Source organism: Neoarius graeffei, chromosome 15, assembly GCF_027579695.1.
Source record: "Neoarius graeffei isolate fNeoGra1 chromosome 15, fNeoGra1.pri, whole genome shotgun sequence".
NCBI lineage: Eukaryota > Metazoa > Chordata > Actinopteri > Siluriformes > Ariidae > Neoarius > Neoarius graeffei.
The window spans coordinates 42,201,659-42,228,351 of NC_083583.1; the positions used below are offsets into that span (position 1 = coordinate 42,201,659).

The 26,693-nt window shown below is 39.9% G+C and overlaps 1 protein-coding gene across 8 annotated transcripts in view; it reads left to right on the forward strand.

The window, feature by feature from the left end:
* Positions 1–26,693, forward strand: part of rabgap1l (RAB GTPase activating protein 1-like) — a 219,520-nt gene that overhangs the window by 15,304 nt on the left and 177,523 nt on the right. For 4 of the 8 annotated variants that reach the window (XR_009656688.1, XM_060941347.1, XM_060941352.1 and 1 more), the window contains exons 2-9: positions 4,212–4,389; positions 4,661–4,835; positions 6,219–6,426; positions 9,593–9,767; positions 11,128–11,288; positions 13,177–13,287; positions 15,745–15,811; positions 19,735–19,837. Coding sequence is in view for 7 of the 8 variants with exons in the window: in XM_060941347.1 (XP_060797330.1) it covers positions 4,252–4,389; positions 4,661–4,835; positions 6,219–6,426; positions 9,593–9,767; positions 11,128–11,288; positions 13,177–13,287; positions 15,745–15,811; positions 19,735–19,837 (1,138 nt within the window). In the remaining variant the exon portion in view is untranslated. The other 4 variants (XM_060941348.1, XM_060941349.1, XM_060941350.1 and 1 more) reach the window with 4 other exon arrangements.

The window sequence follows — 26,693 nt, forward strand, 5'->3', positions numbered from 1 at the left end:
CACCGGAGAAGGAGGGAATAACCCATGTCCTGTCCAGAAAGTGGACGAAGAGCATGCCGGATGAAGTTTCAGCTTTACCAGCCAGGCGCCGCGGCGACGTGGATGCTTCCGCCGAAAAGGTAAAGCCGAGGCCCGGCACAGGTGAGGCGGAATCCCCGCCAGGAAAGGGGGCAAGGTATTGTGTCCACTGTGAGCAAATTGACCTAAATCACTGACATTTTGTCAGATAATCAAGAGCGACTGGCGATCATACACCAGCAGAGACTCGATCTGTTTAGTGCCGATGGTTAAAAACAATAAAAACACCAAACATTGCAGGATGGCACTACACCACTGTGCCATCCTGATGTCATTTTTTTGTTTATTTATTTTTTACAATAAGGCACAATAATGAATTATTTTACTTTGGTAATGTGACATTTCCAAATTAAACCTGGAAAATGAAGGAAAATAATACATGGCTGAGCCTTGGGGTTTGGTTTTAAATATTGCAGATGCAGCAGGTTTCCCCAAAACAACATGGAGTCAGACTTGGGCAATCGTGTTACATTTACATAAGATTAAAAATCTTTCCTGTATGCATCTCAGTTAGAGCAAAATAGATTGAGGCCAGTTCAGTTGAGGTTAGGAATGATTTTAATAATCTATTAAGTGGAAGACTATTAGCCATGTGAATCTTCCTGTTTACTTTCACTATCAGATTTTATGGCATGTACTGAACAGCAAGACTGGGATTTAAAAAAAAAGAGCGGGGAGAAACAGTCCTGTGAAGAACACCGTTCATGTTGCACATTTTAAATGATGTAAAGATGAAGTGTTGAGGTTAGTAATGGCCACTATTAAGCCATCATCTTTTTATTCTTCCTTTTTCTTAATCTCTTCTATTTTATGCACACGCTTATTATTTCTGTTTTTTATTATTACTATTTGTGTGTTCAGTTTTACTTCAATCGGCTTGTATTTATTTCACTTTTTAAACATTTTAGTATCCTTGATTTAGCAACCTGGTCAATAAAAGTTGTTTTTATATTTATAAATAAATTTGACTTGATCTATTTTGAGGAAGATGTGAATGGAAAATCACTGGCGTAAAGTTGACTCAATATTTATTAGGTATCATTCAACAGAGTAGATTAAAAAGTGCTAACTTGTTGACAGACATCATCGTGCTAACAACGCCAACGCCACTAAACGCCGTTCCTCACATCCATGCAACTTTGAATAGGATTACATGCAGCTTTAATGTGGATGGATATTTTCAATGGATATTTTCAAGGATGCCATTTATAGGGCGCATGTCGTCATTTAATTCAGAAAGTACAATCAGAATAAATTCAGAGTGATGAAAGGCTTTATATGTAAACATAGGCAGTGATAGCCTAAGGGAAGGTGCGGCTGAACGAATGAAACGTGACTTTATTATTGGTTTTGATGATCAACATGAGCCAGGTGAAGTGTTTCTTTTTTTTTTTTTAAATGAAAGAAGACATGCAAAGTCGTTGTATTTTGATGGATGGATCAAGTGATGGTACTGATGTAATATTGTGCACATTCACTAGTTATAAAGCTCAGACTTGATTGCAGGATATACAGTGTGCAGTAATTTAATTGAAATAACTAAAATATGAATTAAGAATGAATGAAAGGAAGTACAGATTTGTGAGTAAGCCTATGTGTAGAAACTCCTTTTAATAAACTGTATTAGACAGATTCTCATTTATAGCTCCAAATCAGAAAAAGTTGGAATGGTATGTTGAAATTAAAACTGAAAACAGTGATTTATAAATAATCTTAGACCTGTATTGCACTCAAAACAATACAACAGCACATTATTTGATGTTTTACTTCATTAATTTAGGTCTTTTCCCCCCAAAAATAGTGGTGTTGTTTTCCCAATTTTGATTTTTGCAACACATTTTTAAAACGTTGGGACAGTAAAGCATTTACCAATTTGTAATGTTGCCATTCATTCTCACAACACTTAAAAGATGCTTAAGGACTGAAGACAGCAAGTGATGAAGTGTTTCAGGTGTTCTTTTGTTCCATCCTTACAAACTGGAGATCTTTGGCCCATCTTAGCACCTCAAGGAATACGCCTTTCCTGGATACTGATTTTGTACCAAATCATGATTATAATCAATCAGTTTTAATTATTTATTTAAGAAGTTGTTATAAAGCCTTTTTAGAAATGCTCTTGCCATGAAATAGCCTTGGGTGTTGACATGGCATTAAAAAAAAATCACTCTCTCAACCTGTTGCCTGGAAATTAAATTTGTTGGGCTTCAATTGGTTTCGAATGTAATTCCACACAAATATGAGGTACTTACCAGTTAAGTCCATTAATAAAGTCTGGGCTGGTGTTTAACATGATTTACCTGACTAATAAAACAAAAAATCTTACCAGTGGAGAGAATATAGGACTTCCCACCGGGAAGTAACTGAAGCACGTTATGTTCAAATATAGTACATGTCTAATCAACAACTTTGTTTACCAGCAGCTGAAATTAAAAGCTACTGCATTATACCACAGTGCCATTGAGTTCTTGATTCTGATTGGTCAAATCAGCACAGTAGTGCTGGCAGCAAGGCAAATTTCAAGTTTACACTGATGCACTTATTCTAAGGTGTTATTACCAGAAAGAAGTTGAGCATTTTTATCTCAAATTAATTTGAAACCACTCGTATAGATTTTTAACTTGCTCAGTATGGAATCATCATCTTTCGGCTGTTAAAGGTCGCCACAGTGAATAGTGTCCCTCCATCTCGTCCTGTCCTCCGTATCTTTTTCTGTAGCACCAACCGTCCTCATGTCCTCCTTTACCACATCTATAAATCTCATCTTTGGTCTTCCTCTTTTCCTTCTACCTGGTGACTCCATCTCCAGCCTTCCCTGGATCGGTCCTCTGTACTTGTCCAAACCTTCTCAATCTCGCCTCTCTCACTTTGTCTCCAAGCCATCCTACATGCGCTGTCCGTCTAACATTCGCATTTCTAATCCTGTCCAGCTTTGTCACTCTCTAAATGAGAATCTCAACATCTTCAGCTCTGCTACCTCCAATTCAGCCTCCTGTCTTTGTCAGTGCCACTGTCTCCAAACCATACAACATAGCTGCTCTTACTACTGTCTTGCACACTTTCTCTTTCACTCTTTCTGGCAGCCTTCTGTCACAACTTACTCCTGACATACTCTTCCGTCCATTCGAACCTGCTTGCATTCTCTCCTTCTCTTCTGCACTCACCATTGCTTTGCTCAGTATGGATTTTTTTTTTCTATTTAAAAAAAAACCAAACCCAGTATGTAAAGTTTCTGTTTGCAAAGTTTCTCTATGTAAAGTTTTATATTTGTTTATTTAGTTCTTTGTATTTATTTTATTTATTATTAGTTTCATTCTCATCTCATTATCTCTAGCTGCTTTATCCTGTTCTACAGGGTCCCAGGCAAGCTGGAGCCTATCCCAGCTGACTACGGGCGAAAGGCGGGGTACACCCTGGACAAGTCGCCAGGTCATCACAGGGCTGACACATAGACACAGACAACCATTCACACTCACATTCACACCTACGGTCAATTTAGAGTCACCAGTTAACCTAACCTGCATGTCTTTGGACTGTGGGGGAAAGCGGAGCACCCGGAGGAAACCCACGCGGACACGGGGAGAACATGCAAACTCCACACAGAAAGGCCCTCGTCGGCCACTGGGCTCGAACCCGGACCTTCTTGCTGTGAGGCGACAGCGCTAACCACTACACCACCGTGCCGCCCCGATTAAGTGATGATTTTTTCGCTATGTCTGTGTCACGGAGAGACATTGTACAAAGGGAGGATGGCAATAATGACAATATGGAAAAAAGTAGACAAGGAAAACGGTAGCGACAGCGCTAACCACTACACCACCGTGCCACCCTATTATTAATTTGTTTTTTTATTTCATTTATAACCTTGTTCCTACCATGAATATAGCCCCTGATGCTGGTATGGCATTAAAAATTAAACCCCTAATCTGAACTCAATCAGTTCTTCTGTGAATAGGTTTTTGATGAGCAGTGATGACATGGATGTCCACCTTCACATAAACATGTCATGCGTTGCTAATTCACTGAAATAGGTTTTGGATAGTGCTGGAATAGCACCTGTACTGCTCTGTTGTGTGGTTAGGGGCAACACCTGTTTGGATTAGTGTAACGTTAATGTTTGAATAATTATCCAGCAGTAGCAGAGGCGGGGCTGAAGGAGGAGTGTCCCTGGCTATCATGGATGACCGCTCATCCCTGCGTAAAGCGAGCGGCTCCACTGAATCCGTGTCCACAGTCACCAGCGAGGAGTTTGTGCTGGTGCAGAACGGCGCAGAGGGCTCGCCATCTAGCTCAGAGGGACGTCCCAGACTCAAGGTGATTTGACCACATGAGACCTTTCCTGTTGCCATTATGATTCTTCACCATCTAAACGTGATCATTACTGTAAAAGTGTGTATTTTAAGACTAAATGTCTGAACTGCTCAAAATGTTCAACTATTGCAAACTGCTCAACTGTTACTACAATGATTTTGTTTTTAAATAAGGGAAGCTGAAAATCGCAGTTTTCTTCCAACCTGTAATCCTATGGTAGAAGGGGGCCATAACTTTGCCATCTCTTTTGAGTGTATGCTTTTATGCTCTTTAGATGTCCTGGAATGGAAGCGAGCAGCTGGAGAGGGCAATGGAGGAGGTTCTGGAAGATGAATTGAGGACACAGGAGAGGAGGACTGGGACACCAGTGGAGCCTGTAGAGAACATCCAGGACACAGGCATGTCTACAGAACTTAAACCACAGAAAAGGCCACCTAGCCTGGCTCTCGGTGTGACACGTAATTATATGCTCTGGTTTCTCATAGCATTTTGAAGGAGAATAGGTAATGGAGATGTTAATGCAGTCAGGTGGTCTTTATACATCTCATCTCATTATCTCTAGCCGCTTTATCCTGTTCTACAGGGTCACGGGCAAGCTGGAGCCTATCCCAGCTGACTACGGGCGAAAGGCGGGGTACACCCTGGACAAGTCGCCAGGTCATCACAGGGCTGACACATAGACACAGACAACCATTCACACTCTCATTCACACCTACGGTCAATTTAGAGTCACCAGTTAACCTAACCTGCATGTCTTTGGACTGTGGGGGAAACCGGAGCACCCGGAGGAAACCCACGCGGACATGGGGAGAACATGCAAACTCTGCACAGAAAGGCCCTCGCCGGCCACGGGGCTCGAACCCGGACCTTCTTGCTGTGAGGCGACAGCGCTAACCACTACACCACCGTGCCGCCCGTCTTTATACATTAAGACATTAATTTCACATCAAGGCCCGCTGATCATATAAGGCAAGAGAAGGTAGTTGAAAGGTCAGAGTTCTGTGCAGGTTTTAGTCTTTATTGCACAGGAACTATCAGTGCATACATGCTGGCTGTCTTCCTACTGTTACTGGTTCCTGTTGTTGTTTTTGAAACTGTTGACTGACTGAAGCTGTTGGTTTTATCCCCTCATGTCCTGTGCCCTTTTCTTGAGCTTCCTTTGGAAAGCTAAACTATGCGGAATGACTCAAAGTGCAGCAGCCTGATGTCCAGTCTGATGTAAAACCTTCACTTAGTGGTTAGCACTTAGCTAAATTATAGGTGCAGATTATTTCTTCTTCTTATTATTATTATTATTATTACATGTTTGCAGTCTTATGCTGTTATACCAATTTTTCAGTAACAATATTTGATATCACAATAATATCAATGTAATAATATCAAATGTAAAAGATAAAAAATAAATTTCTCGTTCTCTCTTACTATAGATAAACATACACATATCCCCAAACAAAAATCCTTAATCGAAACAACAGTTATCTTATGTTTGCCCCCTCTGCCAACTCCTGTGAAGAGCCACAGCAAGTAGAAAACTGGAAGCGATAACTGGAGCACCAGGATTGAAACTGTAATGGATTGTATCTGGAAAACCTGAAATGGACTCGGTAATACACAGAACAAAAATATATCCCATCTATGGACCATAATTCATGGATTCCACAAGTTGGTGTAAAACCTGACAATGATGAGTGTCATGTAAGCATGTGCTTCAACGTGGGGGGGGGAACCCAAAAGTAAACTGTAAAAGCATATTCATTTTCTTATTTTGCAAAACACTCAAAAATGAATATAAAACAATGATATTTAACCTGATATATGTTGTGTGTTTCCAGAAGCTTCTGTAGCTGCTGTGGGTAGTCCGGTGGTGCAGGAGGAGGAGAGCGTGCAGTTCAGTAAGCTCTCTTACCTGGGCTGTACATGGGTGAAGTCTCCACGCAGTGAGGGTGAGGCCCAGAAAGCAATGGCCACCCTGAGAGCCGAGAGTCCCAGTCCCATCCCAATCACCTTGCATGTACCCAACAATCCTGACGGCTGTGTGAGGTAAGACACACACCAACATGCAACTCTGATCAGACTCCTATACTGACTGACATACTGAATGCATAAAGTCAGACTCCTACTGGCATATGAGAATTGTAAAATCAGACATACAGTGACATACTTGTAATTTAATATGAGACTTGTTTACTGACATACTGGAATTGTAAGATCAGACCATATATTGATCTTGCATCTTTCAGTCTAAGATCAGACCTACAGTATATAGTTGTATACTGGCTGTGTGAGGTGACATGAATATACTAACATGCGATGTAAGACCGGACTCGTACAGATATGCTGACCGTCAGATCAGGCTTGTATTGATACACAAACTATGTAAGATCAGACTCCTCTCATCTCATTATCTCTAGCCGCTTTATCCTTCTACTGGGTCGCAGGCAAGCTGGAGCCTATCCCAGCTGACTACGGGCGAAAGGTGGGGTACACCCTGGACAAGTCGCCAGGTCATCACAGGGCTGACACATAGACACAGACAACCATTCACACTCACATTCACACCTACGGTCAATTTAGAGTCACCAGTTAACCTAACCTGCATGTCTTTGGACTGTGGGGGAAACCGGAGCACCCGGAGGAAACCCACGCGGACACGGGGAGAACATGCAAACTCCACACAGAAAGACCCTCGTCGGCCACGGGGCTCGAACCCGGATCTTCTTGCTGTGAGGCGACAGTGCTAACCACTACACCACCGTGCCGCCCAAGATCAGACTCATAAAATCTTGTATTGGTAATCTAATATCAAATTGATATACTGGTATACTGGCAGCATAATCATATATATATATTTAACAGTTATTCCACGAACTTGAGTCGTACATGAGCTGATAGCCGACAAGGTGCGTAGTGCTGAGTTGGCTATGAGCCATGTATGATGAGAGTGAATGGAATAACTTTTATTCTATCCACATTCACGGGATTTTGAGAAATGGAGCATTTTTATTTTTTGCAAATTTGATAAATAAAAGCTTTATACGAAACGTCCAACAAAATAATTTCCGCTTAGAATGTAAACAAACCGCTGAAATGACAGTAGCAATTTGTGAAAAAAAAAATTATTATTATTATTCAAAAACAAAAATATATGTTCTTACTGTCAAATACTTTTATTCCATATTTTGTTACTTTTTTTGGGGGGGGGCACGGTGTTCTTTTTCTTTAGGGTTTTTTGGTGGTTGGCAAACCAACTTGAAGGTGCATTACCTCCACCGACTGGGCTGGAGTGTGGAACAGGAGACATTGGGAGGAAAAAACCTATATTCTTTTAGCTATTTCTGTTTTAAATACTTGATGATGATTTTTAGGGTTTTGTTTTTGAGTAGTTTTTATTTCATCCTTGGTTGGTTCAGCAACACGCTCCACCATTTTGTTTTTCTCTACTCACGGTATATGAGCGGATATCCTAGTAGTAGAGTAGCTAATCAGAGCGCATGATTGCTCATATCCAGTGAATGTGGACAGAATAAACACTAATATTATTCCTGTGTAAGATCAGATATGAATTTTTGACTTCAGTGGATCTTTATCTTTTTACTGTTATTTATCCAGGGTGAGCGTTCTTCTGTTTGTCAAAGTTAATGTCATGGACATGTTTTATCCAGCTGCGATTCTACACTGAAAATTATTAATATATTTTATTGTTAAATCTTTCCTGAAAAGTGGCTACAAATTAGACCAGTTAGGTGCTTATTGTCTAAAGAATTGCAAGAGCCTGGTATGTCTTGCCGGCAACAAGATCAAGAATGTCTGCAGTTTTAAATGTCTTGGGTACACTGTTGTGAACTCCAACAATTTGCAGTCCATTGGTGCTAGGCTTGGTGCAGCATTTCAAAAATGGAATGAATTAAAATGTGCTTACAGATCATCGCATTCATTTACAAACAAGAGTGAAGTTTCTCACAGCATGTGCATGCTCCCGTTTACTGTACAGCATACAGACATGGCAGCTGTCTGCAAATGAAATAAAGAAGATTGAGGTGGTATAGCATGGATTTCTTCGCAAGATCGTGAAAGGAGGATACGTCCGTAAGAATGTCCCTGAAAAAAGGACACAAGCCAAAGTTGAAGAAGAGCTAGACTGGAGCTTTAAAATAAGTAATGCTCGACTACATGAGATAACGAAGACCCCTATTCCTATTAAGGAAGTCTGTTACGAACAAAAATATATTGGACGCATTTGTAGAATGGATAATAGTGAACTGCTTAAACAAACTTTGACATCAGATCAACGTGACAAGTGATGTGGAAGAGGTTTGAGAATCAGTTGAGAGTAGACACTCAACAGATCAGGAGAAATCTCATCTCATTGTCTGTAGCCGCTTTATCCTGTTCTACAGGGTTGCAGGCAAGCTGGAGCCTATCCCAGCTGACTACGGGCGAAAGGCGGGGTACACCCTGGACAAGTCGCCAGGTCATCACAGGGCTGACACATAGACACAGACAACCATTCACACTCACATTCACACCTACGGTCAATTTAGAGTCACCAGTTAACCTAACCTGCATGTCTTTGGACTGTGGGGGAAACCGGAGCACCCGGAGGAAACCCATGCGGACACGGGGAGAACATGCAAACTCCACACAGAAAGGCCCTCGCCGGCCACGGGGCTCGAACCCGGACCTTCTTGCTGTGAGGTGACAGCGCTAACCACTACACCACTGTGCTGCCATCAGGAGAAGTATGATGTTTAAATCAGACTTGGCACTACTTCTGAATTTCAGACAGTAGCACCCCAGGATACAAGTGACCAAAGTGGGGCAAACGATGATGTCTGATCAGTTCGGAAGATAAACCACATTGAAACTAGTAGGGTGATGTGGTTTCTCTGTGTCTTTGACTGTGTGTGTGTGGGAAGGTGTTAAGAATGAACATGGCTGTTATAAGAACTGCTGTTTCACCTTTTAAAGTAAGAGATGTGAAAATATGACAAAGTAACCATGAATTGTTTCTTTCACAAGTTCCTGCCTGTTTCTAATGTATGCACTTCTTTATGAAACCAAATACGCACTCGCATATCCTAAAAAAACTGTAGGGTATTGTTCACACTTATAACCGGCATTTTAAGTGTCATTTTTGTGTAATTATGAATACATTTGGAGAGTAATTTTGTAAAACAATTCAGACTTTTTGTGTGCCTTACTTCAGGATCGTTGACCAGGCCACTGGCACCGAGATTGCCGCCTTCCCTATCTATAAAGTGCTGTTCTGTGCCCGAGGGAAAGATGGCTCCTTGGAGAGTGACTGCTTCTGCTTCACTGAGAGCTACCGCAGCTCTGAGGACTTTCAGATTCACGTCTTCTCCTGCCATATCAAAGAAGCTGTGAGTAGCCCCCCCTTGCATGTTGGAATCAAAGAATAGAATAATTCCTGTAGAGCAAATCTTGAACCAAAGGTAGGTAAATTTGACCCTGCTCATTAAAAAAAAAGTGTGTCTGTGAGAAGGTGTTTGTTTAGCATGTTTGGAAGGAGTGTCGTGTCCATTGTCCGTGCTTTTGTGAGAATCGGAAGTAAAAGTTCTAACCTTTCTGACTCAAGAACATCTTCACGATGGAGGACTTTCCACTTTGTGATGCCACAGTTGTAAAACAAGCTGCCTTTTTTTTTTGTTTTATTAACTTCAGAGACTGTCAAGGGAACAACTGTTAATTGCTAAAACAGATTATAACAGCAACTAACTTGTTTCAAGGATGCTCCACTCATGAAATGTAACGATAAATGGATAAGAAATGTCCCATTCATTAATAAATAGAAAATTGGATAATCTTTGGCGAATAGCTGTAATGTAAGCGTAATAAAACTTCAAGACATGCCATTATTAACAACTTTATTAACCTTGCCTGCTCAGTCTTTACGGGAAAATATCAAACCAAGGTCTTGACGGTACAGACCGAGCCGTAGGCGAGGTCCATATAAAAAGACCGAGGTCTGATATTTTCCCATATGGACCGAGCAAGTGAGGTTAATAAGGAGTTTATTATATGGCTTTTTTTTATTTCTAAGATTAAAATAGACGGTCGTTATAATGAGGCATGACGCTGCTTTCAGTTATGTCAAATTTGTAACGTAGTTGTCACGCATGCAGAATAAATGCCTAACAGTTTCAAAACTGGATTTCTGTTAGTGGTTTCTGAATGCTGTCTGTCTGTTCATTTCTTGACTAACTCGGTGACTCTTGTCTTTTGTATTTCGGCCATTTTTGATTCCATTTTGATTTCCAGTTACTTATTTTTTTTGTAATTTTGTTTGTTTTTTGCAACATTGAAAGCTGGCACCTTGGAAAGAAAGTCTGTAATTGCCCACAGGCATTACAGGAAAATTCTGCCTGCCAAGGAACCAATCAGAGCCCACGATTTTAACGGAAGTAGCTTGTACCATAAAATAATCTACTTGGTGGTGGTAATGGCAACTCTGCTTTATGTGTTTGGCTACATAACTCCACCATCTCATTGATTATTTTCTTACAACAACATACCCAAAGTGTTTTTTTTTTTCTTTATTATGTGCATCACTTGTAATTTGGGACATTGAATTTGAACAACTTCATTGTTTTTGTTCATATAAATACTGACAACTAAATTTGGAAACTAACTAGCCTTGGTGCCTGGTGAGTTGGATGCAATTTTAAGCCATGGTGCTGATTGATGAGCAAATAAAAATAATAAAATAATTATTTTGTGCAGGTGAGCCGGATTCTCTACAGCTTCTCCACAGCCTTCAAGCGCTCATCTAGAGCTACCGCAGAGATCCGTGAGTCGACATTGCCTCAATCCCCTGACAGCGACATCTTTGCCTTCACCGTGTCCCTGGAGGTGCGAGAGGATGACGGCAAAGGCAACTTCAGGTCAGAACTGCTATAGTGTTGGTTCTCGCTTTATGAGGAAACATCATCTTAATTCCTTTATTTATTGTTAATCAGAATAAATGGCTGCTTCATGTTGTCCGACCTTGAAGTGTGATGCTTGTTATTTTAATATTAAGTATGTGTTGGTACTCTAACTGGTGCCTTTCATAGGTCAATGCCACTGATTGATTTGGTTACTAAAAAAGTCTTGAGGTTAATATCTTCCAGTAGCTTAGTTGGTGAAAGTGTAGTAAATTGAATGTTCTGAATTTGAAAGCCAAAAACGAAAGAACATTTTGATGAATTGCATCAAAACAAATCTAGAAAATGTATTTCTGAAGAAAATGCAGAGTGATTCCACAGCTTAAGCAAGTTCCTGGTGTTGGTAATGTGTTGCTCATGCTTTGCTAGGTGGTGGTTAGGGTACCACAGACGGTTGCTAGGGTGTTTCAGCTTGATCAGACTTGCAGTTTCTGAAACAAATATCTTTGAAGTTAACCCCACCTCTAATGGGTCCCACACTCCAACCTTGTAAGGCAGCTTCAGAATTTAGTCCTGAATCTGCATTTCAAGTTTTGTGCTAATCAAATGTGTGTTCTCACAGTTTAGATGATATGGCAAAAATCCTCGGAATGGTTTGCAAAAGATTGGTTTGGCTTTACTCAAATCATCAGAAATTTGAGTAGATGGGGCTGAATGACCTAAAAGGTGAATTTTTATGGCACAAGACAATGAGTCAGGAGAAAAATGCATCTTGTACACCCTATTTTAATTGAGACGCTTGCTTGTAAGTGAAAAAACACGAATTGCACCATCTAGTGGTCAATTTGATATTCTCTCTTTCAAAAGAGGGGGGAGAGACCATTCAAAGCTGATTGACCAATGGCAGCTTTGTCTTTTAAGTGACCAGTTCATCATTAACAAATCTCTTACAACTCTCCTATGTGATGAAGCATAAAGGTGGAGAATACCAGGTTTTATCTCCGTTATGGTTCTTGAAAAACAGTTTTCTTAACTTAATTCCACCTCCTGACCACACCCAAAACTCAAAATTCCTCCTCAGAACCTGATCCTAATAGCATGAGTTGAGTGAATTAGACTCCTCCCCCACTAGAATTGATTTTGAAAATAATTTTTTCATTAATTTTTACAGGGAAAAATGTACTAAAAGTGGCTGCTATGTGGGAAGCTCACAACCAGTCAAAAAGCTGTATACAGGCAGACCGAACAATTCAACATTTGTTCCATTTTGATATCTTAAACTGTGGGATTAGTTAGTGGACAAGTTCTTTGGTAGAAAAATAAGAAGAAGAAAACACAAGAGCTCGGACAGCAATAGTGATACTTTACAGTGTGCAATTAGTAATAAAAAGCCTTTACAAACTAATAAAAGTTACCAGAAATCTAAGCTAAGAATTGATCAACATATTAAACTGTGATAATTACCAGACATTCTGTTACCTTAAGTCTAACAGTAAAGTTTGAATTCTGTTCACGTGTGAAATGATTGTAATGTTCTAATTTAATGAAGCATCGTTTTCTTGGTAGCAGCATGCAACCTGTAGTACTTTTTGTATTTGTGAGGAAATTTGTCAAAGTCAAGAAAGGAAAAATCCTATGTAGCAATAGTCACTATAAAGGATCTGTTCACTTGTTTTCTTTTTACTCTACTGTAATGATGATGGTCTAAAAGACAGATAAATGTAATTTACTTACAGGCATAGTTCTGATTAAATATTTCTCTTTCATAGTGTGTGTTTGTGGTGTTGGTGGTGTTATGTTTTATATAATGTAACTGGTACTTTTGTTTCATAACCATGACTGGTTTTATTCTGGTGGTTTTGCATGGTAACTAAAATATATTACTGGGTTTGTCTCATTCCTCCAGTCCTGTTCCTAAAGACAGAGATAAGTACTACTTCAAGCTGCGGCAGGGTGTGCAGAAGAAAGTGGTGGTTACAGTCCAACAGATCTCCAACAAAGAACTAGGAATAGAGCGGTGAGACAGCACCACACACATGCATGCACGCACGTACACACTTAACCATCACTTTACACATAGCTACAGTGTGATATAGGGCTGAACGATTTTAAGAAAAAATTGAATTGCGATTTTTCTGGCAGATATTGTGATTTCGATTTCAACCACGATTTTTTTTCTTTAAATCAAGTTTCAGTGCAAATTAATTAATACAATGAATTCCATCAAGCTAATGCAAGAATGAAAACTGAGGTCAGCAGATTTCAAATGTAGGCCTGTTTATTAACACTGAGTGCCTGAGGAACAAGTTATAATAACTTAAAATAATAAAAAGAGAGCCATCTTTAAGTAAACTTTTGCTTCTTTTACTTTTCCCATCTACAACATATCAGACATAAAAAAAGGTTGATCAATGGCTCAGCAGCATCAAAATATTGCACTTTTGTAAAAGAATGTAGATAAGCATTATAAATTATAACTAGAGCCAACAATTCCCCTGTGGGAAATAAGAGTGATGCAGTGGCTGTAGCAGTCGCTATTGCAGGGCCCCTCCCTCCTGTGTGTGAGAGAGCGAGCAGCCCCTCCCCCACCCGCGCGCTCAGACACAGAGACAGAGAAAGCGCACTTTTTCCTCAGAGCGCTCCCTCCAAACAACGGGGATTTACACGAAAACGGAAGGAGATATTCACAAAATTCTTTCACACTGAGTACCACAAGGCTTTCCTGAACGTAATTTTTTTGTCTATAGTGTAAAAAATGAGGACAATTTATTGACGAAACAAAACATGGGTCAGTTTAGGAGCACTGAGAAAAACCGCGGCTTTGACGATCCCAAAATCGTGTTGTCTGAGATCACGATTTTCGGTCGAAAACGATAGATCGTTCAGCCCTAGTGTGATATAATGAAGCTAGAAAGAACACAAGTTCACTTTTGTTTTTGCAACATGTAAGATGAATGATTCAAAGTGAAAAGCATTCTACATTACCTGCATCCTCCCTTTCTCTCATTCTTTCTTCCTTCCTTCCTTCCTTCCTTCCTTCCTTCCTTCCTTCCTTCCTTCCTTCCTTCCTTCCACTCACTCACTCACTCACTCACTCACTCACTCGACTCTGTCTATACTTTTTATGCCCTGCTGGCTGAAAAGCCCGAAGAGGGGATTATGTCGTGGCGATGTCTGTCCATCCGTCCTGGGAAGGGTACTCGCCTTCTGAAATCAATTCCTCTCTCAATTTTTGGAGGGATTTCATGAAACTCGACAGGATTCTTTGTTATATGTTGGTAATACGCCTATTGCAATTTCGTTCAGTTCAGTCGCATTTTGCTAGAGTTATGGCCCTTGATTACCAAACTTATACTTTGACAATTTCATGAGGGTGTGCTTGTCTTCTGAAATGAGCTCCTCTCTCAATTCTTGGAGGAATTTCACGAAACTCAGCAAAACGCTGTGTTATATGTTGGTAATATGCATATTGCAATTTAGTTCAAATCGGTTGAATTTTTTCAGAGTTAGGGCCCTTGATGACCAAACTTGTATTTTGACAATTTCATGAGTGTGCTTGTCTTCTGAAATCAACTCCTCTCAGTTTTTGCAGGAATTTTCAGAAACTTTGTAAAAGGCTATGCTATATGTCGGTAATGCGCATATTACAATTTCCATCAATTGGGTCATATTTCACCAGAGTTATGGCCCTTGATTACCAAACTTGTACTTCAGCAATTTCATGAGGGTGTATTAAGCACTTATAGCATAGATATAGTTGCCAGCAGGGGGATATTGTGCTCTTAGAGCACTCTTGTTTCTGTATCCCTTGTTCTCTTTCCCCTTCTGTCCTCCTTTTCTTTTTTTTTTAAATTCTCTTTTTCAATAAATTGCAGATTATGTACTTGTAAAGCGTAATTCATTCATCAGGCACCTGGTGGCACTCAAGTCACAGCAACAGACTCTCATTTCGTCTGATAAAACCTATAGTACAAATCCACCTCCACGTGCACACAGGTGACAAAGGACAAACCAGTCGTTCTGTTATATTGTGGGGGCATTTATTTATTTTACTGCAATAGCTTTTGGTTTAACTGGTCCCTTTAGAATGATGAGGGTATGAGGGCTTACCGAATGATTTGAGGTGGATGAAAATAATGCAACTCGTATGCTATGAGCTTAAAAGTTAACAGATCTCAAGCCTGTGTTTGGAGTGACATGCTCAATATTCCTCTCTACTGCCATCGACAGAACACTAACTGAGGGAACCTCTTTTGGACATATTGTGCTTATCCCTCTGTTGCAGTTCCAGAGACTTGTAGAATTGGTGCCAAGGTGCATTGAAGGTGTTTTAGAAGCTTTGCTAAAGCACTTTGTCTTTTCTTTGTCTTTAATTTGTCATCTGTCTGTATTTCACTAGTCACTGTTAATTATAAAAATAGATTTCATTATATGAAAACTGATAGACTTTTCACTTTCTCTTTGATCATGTTAGATGTTTCGGCATGTTGCTGAGTCCTGGGCAGAAGGTTCGGAACAATGACATGCACTTATTAGACATGGTGAGAAAATTTCCCTGATCTATTTTTAAATGGCTCAAAAGTAATACGTTGTGCTTTGCTGGGTCTCGGAGGCTGTTCTATAAACCCTATATGGGGTTATTAGCATGGCTCGCTCTCCTTTGTAGTCCTTGAATTTTATGACGGTCTGTTGTTTACCTTGTGAGGGACTTGATCTGTGTCTTGGGACCGGTTTTGTGTTCTGATTGCCTCATGTTTTCTCTTGCTGCAACACTTTTTTTAAATAGCCATTCTGTGTCTGCTATTTAAAGACACGGAAATGTTGTTATTCATGAGAAATATATTTTTACATATTGCCTCAAGCAAGTTCAGTGCAGGAGGCAAGCACATTGAGGGCTAAAACAATCAGACGTGTAGTTTAATTAGCTGTGGTAGTGTTCTTTGGGATTAATGGGGGGAATAAACGTTAGCTTTTGCAAAACTGTATATCTAAATTTGTGCTTATTGTATAACATTTTTGTGAATTGCAAGAAAACTGACAAATGGCAAGTTACTCAGTTGATATTACAATATAACAAATGTGTGGTAAAAATATGAGCAAGCAGGTCACATGGATAAATATAGTGTACACTGAAATACAATTTTTTTTTCCACTATCCATTTTGAGAAGGATAAATATAGGATGCATGATGCAATGTCCTAGTGCATTTCAAACAATTGGAATATCGTGAAAGTTTCCATCAGTTATTTAAGAAAGTGAAAATGTAATATATTCTAGATTCATTACACGTAAGCTAAAATGTTTTCAAGTATTTTTCTTTTTAAATTTTGATAATTATGGCCTGCAGCACAAAAAAATTAATGTCATTTTGACATGTGGGCCCCCCCCCCTTTTTAAAGTTTGAGTAAACAGCATAAATGCCGTGTCTCTCTCGGTCTAGTTCAGTACACGCAGCCACAATCATGGGGAAGACTGCTGACTTGACGGTTGTCTAAAAGACTCTCATCGACACCCTCCACATGGAGGGTAAGGCACAGAAGGTCATTGCTGAAAAGGGTGGCTGGAAAAGGTACACAAGCAACAGGGATGACTGCAGCCTTGAAAGGATTGTCAAGAAAAGTTGATGGGAGAACTTTACTGGGAGTGGACTGCTCAGTGGTCCAAAGTCTTCTTTTCAGATGAAAAGTACATTTTTCATTTCATTTGGAAATCAAGGTCCTAGAGTCTGGAGGAAGAGTGGAGAGGTACAGAATCCAAGGTGTTTGAAGTCCAGTGTGAAGTTTCTTCAGTCTGTGATGATTTGGGGTGCCATGTCATCTGCTGGTGTTGGTCCACTGTGTTTTATCAAGCCCAGAGTCAACGCAGCTGTCTACTAGGAGATTTTAGAGCACTTCATGCTTCCATCTGCTGACAAGCTTTATGGAGATGTCAATTCCCTTTTCCAGCAGGACTTAGCATCTGCCCACAGTGACAAAACTACCAACAAATGGTTTGCTGACCATGATATTACTGTGCTTGATTGGCCAGCCAACTTGCCTGACCTGAACCCCATGGATAATCTATGGGGTATTGTTAAGAGGAAGATGAGAAACGCCTGACCCAAAAATACAGACAAGCTGAAGGCTGCTATCAAAGCAACCTGGGCTTCAATAACGCCTCCAGCAGTGTTACGGGCTGATCACCTCCATGCCATGCAGCATTGATGCAGTAATTTGTGGTAAAGGAGCCCCAACCAAGCACTGAGTGTATAAATGAACATGCTTTTCAAAAGTTGGACATTTCTGTATTATAAATGCTTTTTTGATTGATCTTAGGAAATATTCTAATAATTTGAGATACTGGATTTCTGATTTTCATGAGCTATAAGCCATAATCATCAAAATTAAAACAAAAAAGGCTTGAATGTTTCACTTTATATGTAATGAACGTGGAACTTCTGAAAGTTTACCTTTTTTGAATTAAATTCTGGAAAAAAAAAACTTTTTCATGACATATTGTTTGAGATGCACTAGTATATAGAGCAAAGATTGTAAATGGATCAAAGACAAATCTGTTTTTGTCTGAAGGGTTTTAAAATAATTAATACATATAATTAAATATGAACTATTATTAAGTAAGGGAGAAAACAAGGCAGCTCATATATTTCCATTGTACGAAAATGATCAGTGAATAGTATATGCCGGTGATTTTATTCCTCTGATAACACAACAGTTTGCCAGTGATTTACAAATAAAGAACGACACGTCATTTATCTGTATGTTGTTGCTTATTGCGAAGCAAGTTCTTTCCTATTATCATTTGTTATTGGAGCAAAAAACAGGTGTTTCCGTTCCTTCCTCTTTTACCTTTTTCTTTAATGTAAGATATAAAGCAGCTTGTCATGTTATTAAGAAACCACATAGCCCAAATTATTCTTGTATAGAAAACCAAGTGAAATTATGACTTGAGGCCTAAATTAACCTTAATTTTAAAAATATACAAATTATCATTCAGAACTGCATTCTGCATGTAGAAAATCGTAAAATGTCATAGTAAATGAACCAGGGCTTTGAACCAGAATTTTTTTCCTATTGGTTCGTTCCGAACAGAAACGGAATTTTAACGTTTCCGGTTTTGGGTTCCACCATTAAATAGACGTTCCCGAACCGGTTAGAACAAAAAAATTTCGTTCTCGGAACGGTTAATTACGTTCCCTGTCAGCTGTTTAACAAATGGCTATAAAATTATGTCTCTGTCTCCGGCTTAAGCCAAATGTAGGCTAATTCTATTACAGCCTTCATTAAATAAGACAAGAAATAATTCAAAACAATTATTATTTCAAATGTTGGTGATTTGGATTCTCAGTATGTCTTCCCATCTACACAAACAGAAAAAGTGCCAAAAATGAAAGATAATTCGTTTAGTGTGTTACCAAAGGCTAGTCAGGCCCTATAGAGGGCTACCGCATGACGTCACCGCGCTGCGAGATTTTGTTAGGTGCCATATTGGAAGACCAAGTACACATCTATGCAAGTACATACATAAAACAAACTACACCTGAAATGTAGCCAGGGCCGGTTCTGCCCTAATCTGGACCCGGGTGCAACATCGTGCAACCCCCCTCCAAAAAAAACACCAGCCTAAATCAGGACAACCATCACATAACTATAACTATAAACATTTTATATCAACTATTTTAACTAAATGGGCTATAATAAATAAGCCTGCAGGCAGCCACGGCGGGCTGCCTCAGAAAAGTAACCATTTGTCCTACCTTAAAACTCGTTTTGCATTTTCTGCCTCCTTTTTTGTATTTTCAACCCTCCGTTTATTTTCTTTCCTTTTCTGAAAACCCGATTTGTGTCCAGACATTTTGTTCTGCTACCAACGAACTAACTCGTCAGGTCTCGTCTCTCGAGCCCGCGATGATTCCCGTGGGAAGGGCAACAACTGATACATTTTTACAAACAGCCAATAGGGAGGTTGCATCATTCAGGCTCTTCTTTGCTCAGACACTCAGTAATGGAGACGTGATAGTAGTCCACCTTCCCGCTCTCTCCATTCAGTCAGCGAACGTCACACAGGAAGTGAACCCCAGCGGGTCATAGAAACTTGCGCAGGAGAAGAATGGCTTTTTTATTTGTAGGCTACAGAAACTTTGAGGAACGAAATAAAAACCGGTATTAACCGGTTACCATTATTTTTAATAAGCGTTTCTGTTCCGGAACATAAAAAATAATAAAGTTTCTGGTTTCGTTTCTGTTCCATGTGAAATAGAAAAAGTTCCCGGTTTTCGTTTTCGTTCCTTGAACCGGTTCAAAGCCCTGAAATGAACGCATCTTTGACACATTTTTAAGAATATACAGCTTTTATTTATTAATATTATGAAAACCCTCAACACCAACACAAGCTTTGCCCACATTTGTGCAAATTAAGTGAAGCTTGGCATGGTTAATATGTAGCCCCTGGTTCTTATTGTATGTAGGAGATGATGGGGAAAAGCACAGATGGAAAGAGTTATGTGATCACTGGAATATGGAACCCTAACACCCCTGCATTTCAAGCCCTTAATGAGGATACGCCAAAAGGTGAGACACTGTTAAAATACCATGAGTAATGATATGGAGAGCGCACAAAGTTTCCCAACATTTTATACTTTTTTACTACATAATTTCTGTTCTTTAGGGCGGAACAATGCAGGGCACTTGATCCTGCTTTGTGTGGAAATCTGTTTTGGTCAACATTTTTGTGTTTTGTTATTTAGAGATGGCACATTTGCAGTGTTGTAGTCGAGTTACTAAACCTCGAGTCCAGTCTCAAGTACCCAGTGTTCAAGTCCAAGTCATTTAAAAAAAAAAAATTGAGTCAAGTCCACCACTGATCTGAGTCGAGTCCGAGAACAAGACTTCAACTGCACCATTTGACGGTGGCTGTTTCAGTGCCATTTAACATTAGTTTGTTCCTGAACATGATGTATGAACAGGTGAATATGCATTCTCTCTGTCAGGGAGTGTGAAGTATTCTGTCAGAGATGGTTTGGAGACGGATGTAAGTGCAGAAGGTGTGTTTATTAATACAAGTGAAGACAGGTAAACAATCCAGGACGGCAGGCAAAATTGTGAAACGGGCAATAGGTCGAGCGAGGCACAAACAGGCTATCGGAGACTAGGCAGAATCAAAGACAAGAAACAGGAAATCGGGGATCAGGAAACCAAAGAAGGAAATAAGGCTTAGTAATGTGTCAGCAACGCAACTCAATACTTTGCAGAGCAAGTGTGTTTCAGTTTTTATATAGGCGTGCTGATTGCGCCTTAATCCTGTGCAGGTGAGAGTCGTTTACAGCACGTGCACACGAGAGTCCGCTTGGCGCACGCACTGTCCAGAGCATGCCGAGAGTATCTGGTGTGACACACGCTTGCACGAAATTAGTACATAATATATAATTTCTTTATGCAAAATTATTATGGCAAGTTACAAAAAATAGTGTCCATCTCCAATTTACGAGTCCTAATGTAGTTAATGCACAAATCTGAGTCACGAGTCCTTAAAATTAGGGCACAAGTCAGACTCGAGTCCGAGTCCTGGACTCGAGTACTACAAGCCTACACAAGTGTACTAGCAGCATACATTTATTCATCAGTTTTTAATACGGTTTTTATTGTTTGCTATATATGAATCATGTTCATCATACATTGATATTCCACGCTCACCATCCACTTTAATTGGAAAATGTCCAGTTTGGGTGAGTCTGTGCCCTTGATGGCCTCAGATTCCTGTTCTTGGCTGGCAGGAGTGAAACTCAGCGTGGTCTTCTGCTTTTGTAGCCTGTCCACCCCAAAGTGCAATGTTTTCGGGTGTTGTGAGAGACTTTTCTGCTCACCATGATTGTAAAGAGTGACTCTACGAGTTTCTATATCCTCCATGGCAGCTCGAACCGATCTGCTATTGAACTCCAAAATAATATATGGAACATATATGGAATTATGTGGTAAACAGAGTGTTAAACAAAAAAAAAAAATCATATTTTAGATTCTTCACAGTAGCCAGCGTTTACCTTGATGGCGCTTTGCACACTATTGGCATTATCTTAATCAGCTTCCAGTCACCTGGAATGCTTTTCAATTAATAGCTGTGCCTCGTCAAAAGTTAATTAGTGCAATTTCTTGCCTCCTTAATGCGTTTGAGATCAAATAGTAAATAATAAAAATACAGTAAATAGCCCTATTCTACAGCTGCAGTAAAGCATATTATGTCAAGAACTGCTCAACTAAGTAAAAAGAAACAACACCCAGCTTTACTTTAAGATATGAAGTGTCCTTTTAATTAATAAAAATAAGAAAAAACATTGAATTAGGTGTGTCCAAGTTTGTGCGTTTTTATTTTTGAGATGTATATATTATTTTACACACACACTATGATTTTATTACTATATATTGCAAGATTATTACTATATTATTGGCACCCCTTGTAAAGATCAGTAAAAAAGGGCTAGAAAAAAATCCACTTTGGTGAAGTTGCTTCATTGCATACTGAAACTATGAGAAATTCAGCCTTTAATTGAAAGTTATTCAAAGAAGAACAAGTCCTTCATCAAGAAATAATGATTTTCCACAAAAACACGTGCAACTATTATTGGCACCCCTGGAAATTATAGTGAACACAATGTAACTGAAGCATGTTTCCCATTTAATTGTACATTTTTGAGCTGATTGGAGTGTGTCAACTTTTCAAGCTGTAATCCATGACTTCCTGATTAACTGGGGTGCAAATATGAGGTGACACAGAGGCCAAATTCCCTTAGTCATCCATGGGAAAGACAAGAGAACACACAAACCAAATGACAGAGAAGGGTGTTGACCTTCATAAGTTAGGCAATGGTTATATTTTAAAAAAATTAAAAAAAAAAAAGGCTACTTGCGTGAAAATGCCTACTTCTACTGTTGGGGCAATAATAAAAAGGTGGACACCAACTGGAACTGTTACGAACTTGCCTGGAAGAGGACCGGAGTTTATTTCCCCCCCCACATACAGTGAGGAGGATGGTAAGAGAGGCAAAAAAAATCGACAAGGATCACTGTTGGTGATTTACAATAAAAAGTAAAATCTTGGGGTTTCCAAGTCTCCAAAACCACCATCAGACATCACGTCAATGCCAACAGATTATCTGGAAGGTCTGCCAGAAAAAAGCCTTTTTCTGTCAATTAACCACAAACGTAAGTGCCTGAAGTTTGCTGAATGTTATTACAACTTTGACTGGAACCATGTTCTATGGTCTGATGTAACAAAAATGGAGCTTTTTGCTAATAAACACTCAAGGTGGGTTTGGTGTAAAAAGGATGGCTATAATGAAAAGATCCCAACTGTAAACTATGGTGGAGGTTCATGGACTCCATGAAATATCAGGACATTTTAAATCAAACTCTGGCTGTCTCTGCCAGGAAACTAAAACTGGGTGGCATGGTGGTGTAGTGGTTAGCATGGTTGCCTCACAGCAAGAAGGTTCTGGGTTCGAACCCAGCGGCCGGCAAGGGCCTTTCTGTGTGGAGTTTGCATGTTCTCATGTCTGTGTGGGTTTCCTCTGGGTGCTCTGGTTTCCCCCACAATCCAAAGACATGCAGTTAGGTTAATATGGGACGGCCTTGGGCTGAGGTGCCCTTGAGCGAGGCACCGAACTCCCAACTGCTCCCCGGGTGCTGTTAGCATGGCTGCCCACTGCTCTGGGTATGTGTGTGCGCTCATTGCTCACGTGTGTGTGCATGTGTGTGTTCACTGCTTCAGATGGGTTAAATGCAGAGAGGAAATTTCACAAGTGTGTGATGAATAAAGTTGTGCTTTTTTTTTTTTTCTTTTTCTTTCATCATTGGATCTTCCAGCAGGACAATGATCCAAAGCATATGTCCAAATCAACACCAAAATGGTTTGCTGACCACAGAATCAAACTTCTGCCATGGCCATCTCGGTCCCCTGACCTGAACCCCATTAAAAACCTGTGGGGTGAACTGAAGAGGAGCGAGCACAAGAGAGGGTTTGGGACCCTGGATGATGTGGAGAGATTGTGTAAAGAAGAATGGTCTCAGATGGCCTGCTCTGTATCGCCAACCTTATAAAATGTTATAGGAGACTCCGTGCTGTTTTACTGGCAAAGTGAGGTGGTACAAAGTATTAAATGCAGGGGTGCCAATAATAGTGGCACATGTGTTTTTGTTGAAGATTATTTTTTTGATAAGGGATTTGTTTGCATGGATTAAAGTTTTCCGTCGTGTGACGGATTTCCGTCAACTGAACTCTCCCAAGGCCAAATGTGAGGTCGGTGCTGATCCGAGGAGAATTAAAATGACGGGTGGTTGCAGGGGCGTCGTAGTGGGGGGAAAAGGGGGACTGAGTTACCAGGGCCCCAAGTGAGGGGAGGGCCCTTGAGGAGTCTAATTTTATTTTCCTTTAAAATATCAATACCATTTAAAGATCACAATATATGTTGCTAACTAGTGTAAATGTAATGTTTTGAGTAAATAAATCGTTTGATTAATGGATTGAATTGTTTGTCCTAGCCTACATATAGTGTCTGGGGACAGGCCCCCCCTTTGCACGAAATGGTTTAGGCCGCTTTCACCGGGCTTTTTAACTAGGCGCTTTTAATGTAGCGTTTATTCTGCTGAAGCAGCACTGCGCGTTGTAGGCTGTCTGTGCTATGGAAGATGATGCACAAGAAAACAAAATCCGGTTTTTAGAAACGAAAAGACAGGCAGAAAAGAGACGAAAAGAAATGAGGGAAAGCAACTGCTCACAAACTTCTTTCCCAAGAAAGGTGAGCCCAAATGTGAAAGCAAATAGCCTACATTAAATGAACACCCGTGGTTATAAATGCTTCAATACCACCGCGATTGTCAGTGCTAAAAACTGCACAACACAAAATTAGAAATAACATGATGCCTTTTTTTCTCTGCATTGCAATAGTATACTAATCGAAAATTAAATTATATTGGGCCATAACATAATTAGGCTAATAGCTGGGGTATAAATTCCAGTGTTTAGCACTTTGTGGAAGCCTGTTTTCTTTTTGCCCTTTTTAAAATGAAAAATGACGAGAGTCAAGTTTTGTTTACCTTTCATTCTAAAGGAAGTATTTTGTTAATGTAGAAATCTGGAAATGGCATTTCTTTTATATAATAAATAAGCCACTTGATAAAAATCTGTTCTCTTCAGCTCAATGCAAAGGTGCTCAATTTTCATGCAGGCCTATTATGTTTGGTGACCTTTGGTGGCATTTACTGTTACAACTTTTTAATCATTCTGCAAATAAAACAAAGATTCAGTGACGTGTGATTAGGGGTTTTTATTCATTTAAGAGTTGTTAGATTAATGTGTGGCTACGTACAGTAACTGACTGGACTGGTAGTACGCCCTTGTTAGATACTTTCAGCATTGTTAACTGGTGAGCTTTTTTGGGGGGGCCCATGGCCACTGCTTGTGCATAGGGCCCAGAATTTGGTGCAATGCCCCTGGGTGGTTGGGTAGAGATTGGGTTATAACACTGTGTTGCAACCCTAAATTTCAAAGTGAAACCCTAAAAGACCTAAATTTATAGCTAACAAATCAGCAGACGCCCCAACAATTATTATTTTCGTTAGGCCAATGTGTAAGGTATGTTAGAACCGTGCCTTATAGCCTACGTTATATCACAATTTAAGGACGTTTGAGGAGTTGGAGGCTGCGAGCGCAATGATGTTCCGACATGCGCTCAACTTTATTCCCTGAAAATCATACACCAGCGTTCAATGCCCCAAACAGTCAAAATGTCTAGAAGACTACGGTTAAATAATAATCATAGCCTACTAAGTTAAATTACGTCAAAACATCTGTTTCTGGCCTATGAAATGATGGAGGAAAATGAGAACGAACGCAAAGTCGATAGCAGCCAACTTCACGCGATCTTTTAGGTAACTTAACACTCGTGTTGGCCACAATATTTCTCTTAATAAAATCGTGAATTGTTTTTGAAGTCGTATTCAACACAAAGTAAGGTCAAACCCCAATTTTAATTTAAGCGAAGATCCAGACTTTTTTCTATATTGACGTCGAGCATAGAGGAGCGTGTCATTCTGCTTTCGGTTTCGGCAGCATGGATGCGCTTTACATGAAAGAAGGCACTGATGTGTCTGCCATCGATAAAGGTGTAAAAAACAAGTGGAGGTGGGCTTGACTGTACGAAATAGGTGAAAACGGAAAGCCATTTAGTTCATGGTGCAAAAAACTAAACATTCCAGGCGCTTGTATTTGTGTGGTTTGCCACAAAAAAATAATATATGGAAGCAATGGAAAGAGAGTGCAATAAATTGAATATATTAATCCATTAATTAATTGATAATAAAGTTATCAGTTCTAAGTTAATCATTCTCAGAATTTCATCGAAATCCACCCATAACCCCCCGTAGAATTTCATCGAAATCCACCCATAACCCCCCCCCCCCCCCCCCCCCCCGTAAATTTTCAGTCAAATAAATTTTTTTTTTTTTGCTTTAATCCATGTGTTTGTTTTTCCTCTGAATACATTTATTTCAGTTAAAGGTTGGATTTTTTTTCTCGTTTCAGTGTGAGATGAAGCTACTTCACCAAAAGATGGATTTTTTTTTTTCTAATCATTTTTACAAATCTTTACAAGGGGTGCCAATAATCATGGAGGGCACTGTATATAAAACGTGTGTGTGTGTGTGTGTGTGTGGTAAAAAAAAAAAAAGTGTGAGACGTCATGTGAGAGAGCGTGAGGTTTAAAGGTCAACTAAGTTAAAAAAATTAACTTTCATAATGTGTTTCTTACCTAAAAACACACAACCCGACTTGGAAGTAAAGCAAGAAAGTTGTTCTTCTCAAAATCGTATATTTTTAGTGAAGTTACAAAATATCCCTTTCTGATTGGACAACAGGTGATGACGTATGTTTCAGAATACAATGCAGAAAGTAGATACCTGAAGAAGTCCCTGCAGTTTTTGTGGAAATGATCGATAAGGATCGAAATAAAAGGGACACATTGTGTTGTGCATTGTTTTCCATTGTGTCACGAAAGGTGTAGGCCTGTGTAGCAAATAAGATGTTATTTCAACGCCCTGATTTGTAGGTTGACTATTTTCATTCCGTGACACAGGTGCACATGCTCTGCCTGTGCGTCACTGCCGACTGCCGTCGAATCAGTGTGCTGCAGAGAGATCCCCGAAGTGGCTGCAAAAATACAAGCCTACAATGAGCAACAGAATGCACAACTAGAGTGCATCACGTCTCACCCAGGCTTTCAAACAGTCTGCCTGGATAGATGGGTACTGGAGACAGCACACTACCAGTATGTGCAGCAGTATGGTGCACATACTGCCGAACTATGCCGATATTTTCGGGGGGTCCCTTTTTTCCCTTGGGGGGGTGGGGGGGTGCTTGCGCTTGTCTCAGAGCGCGGAT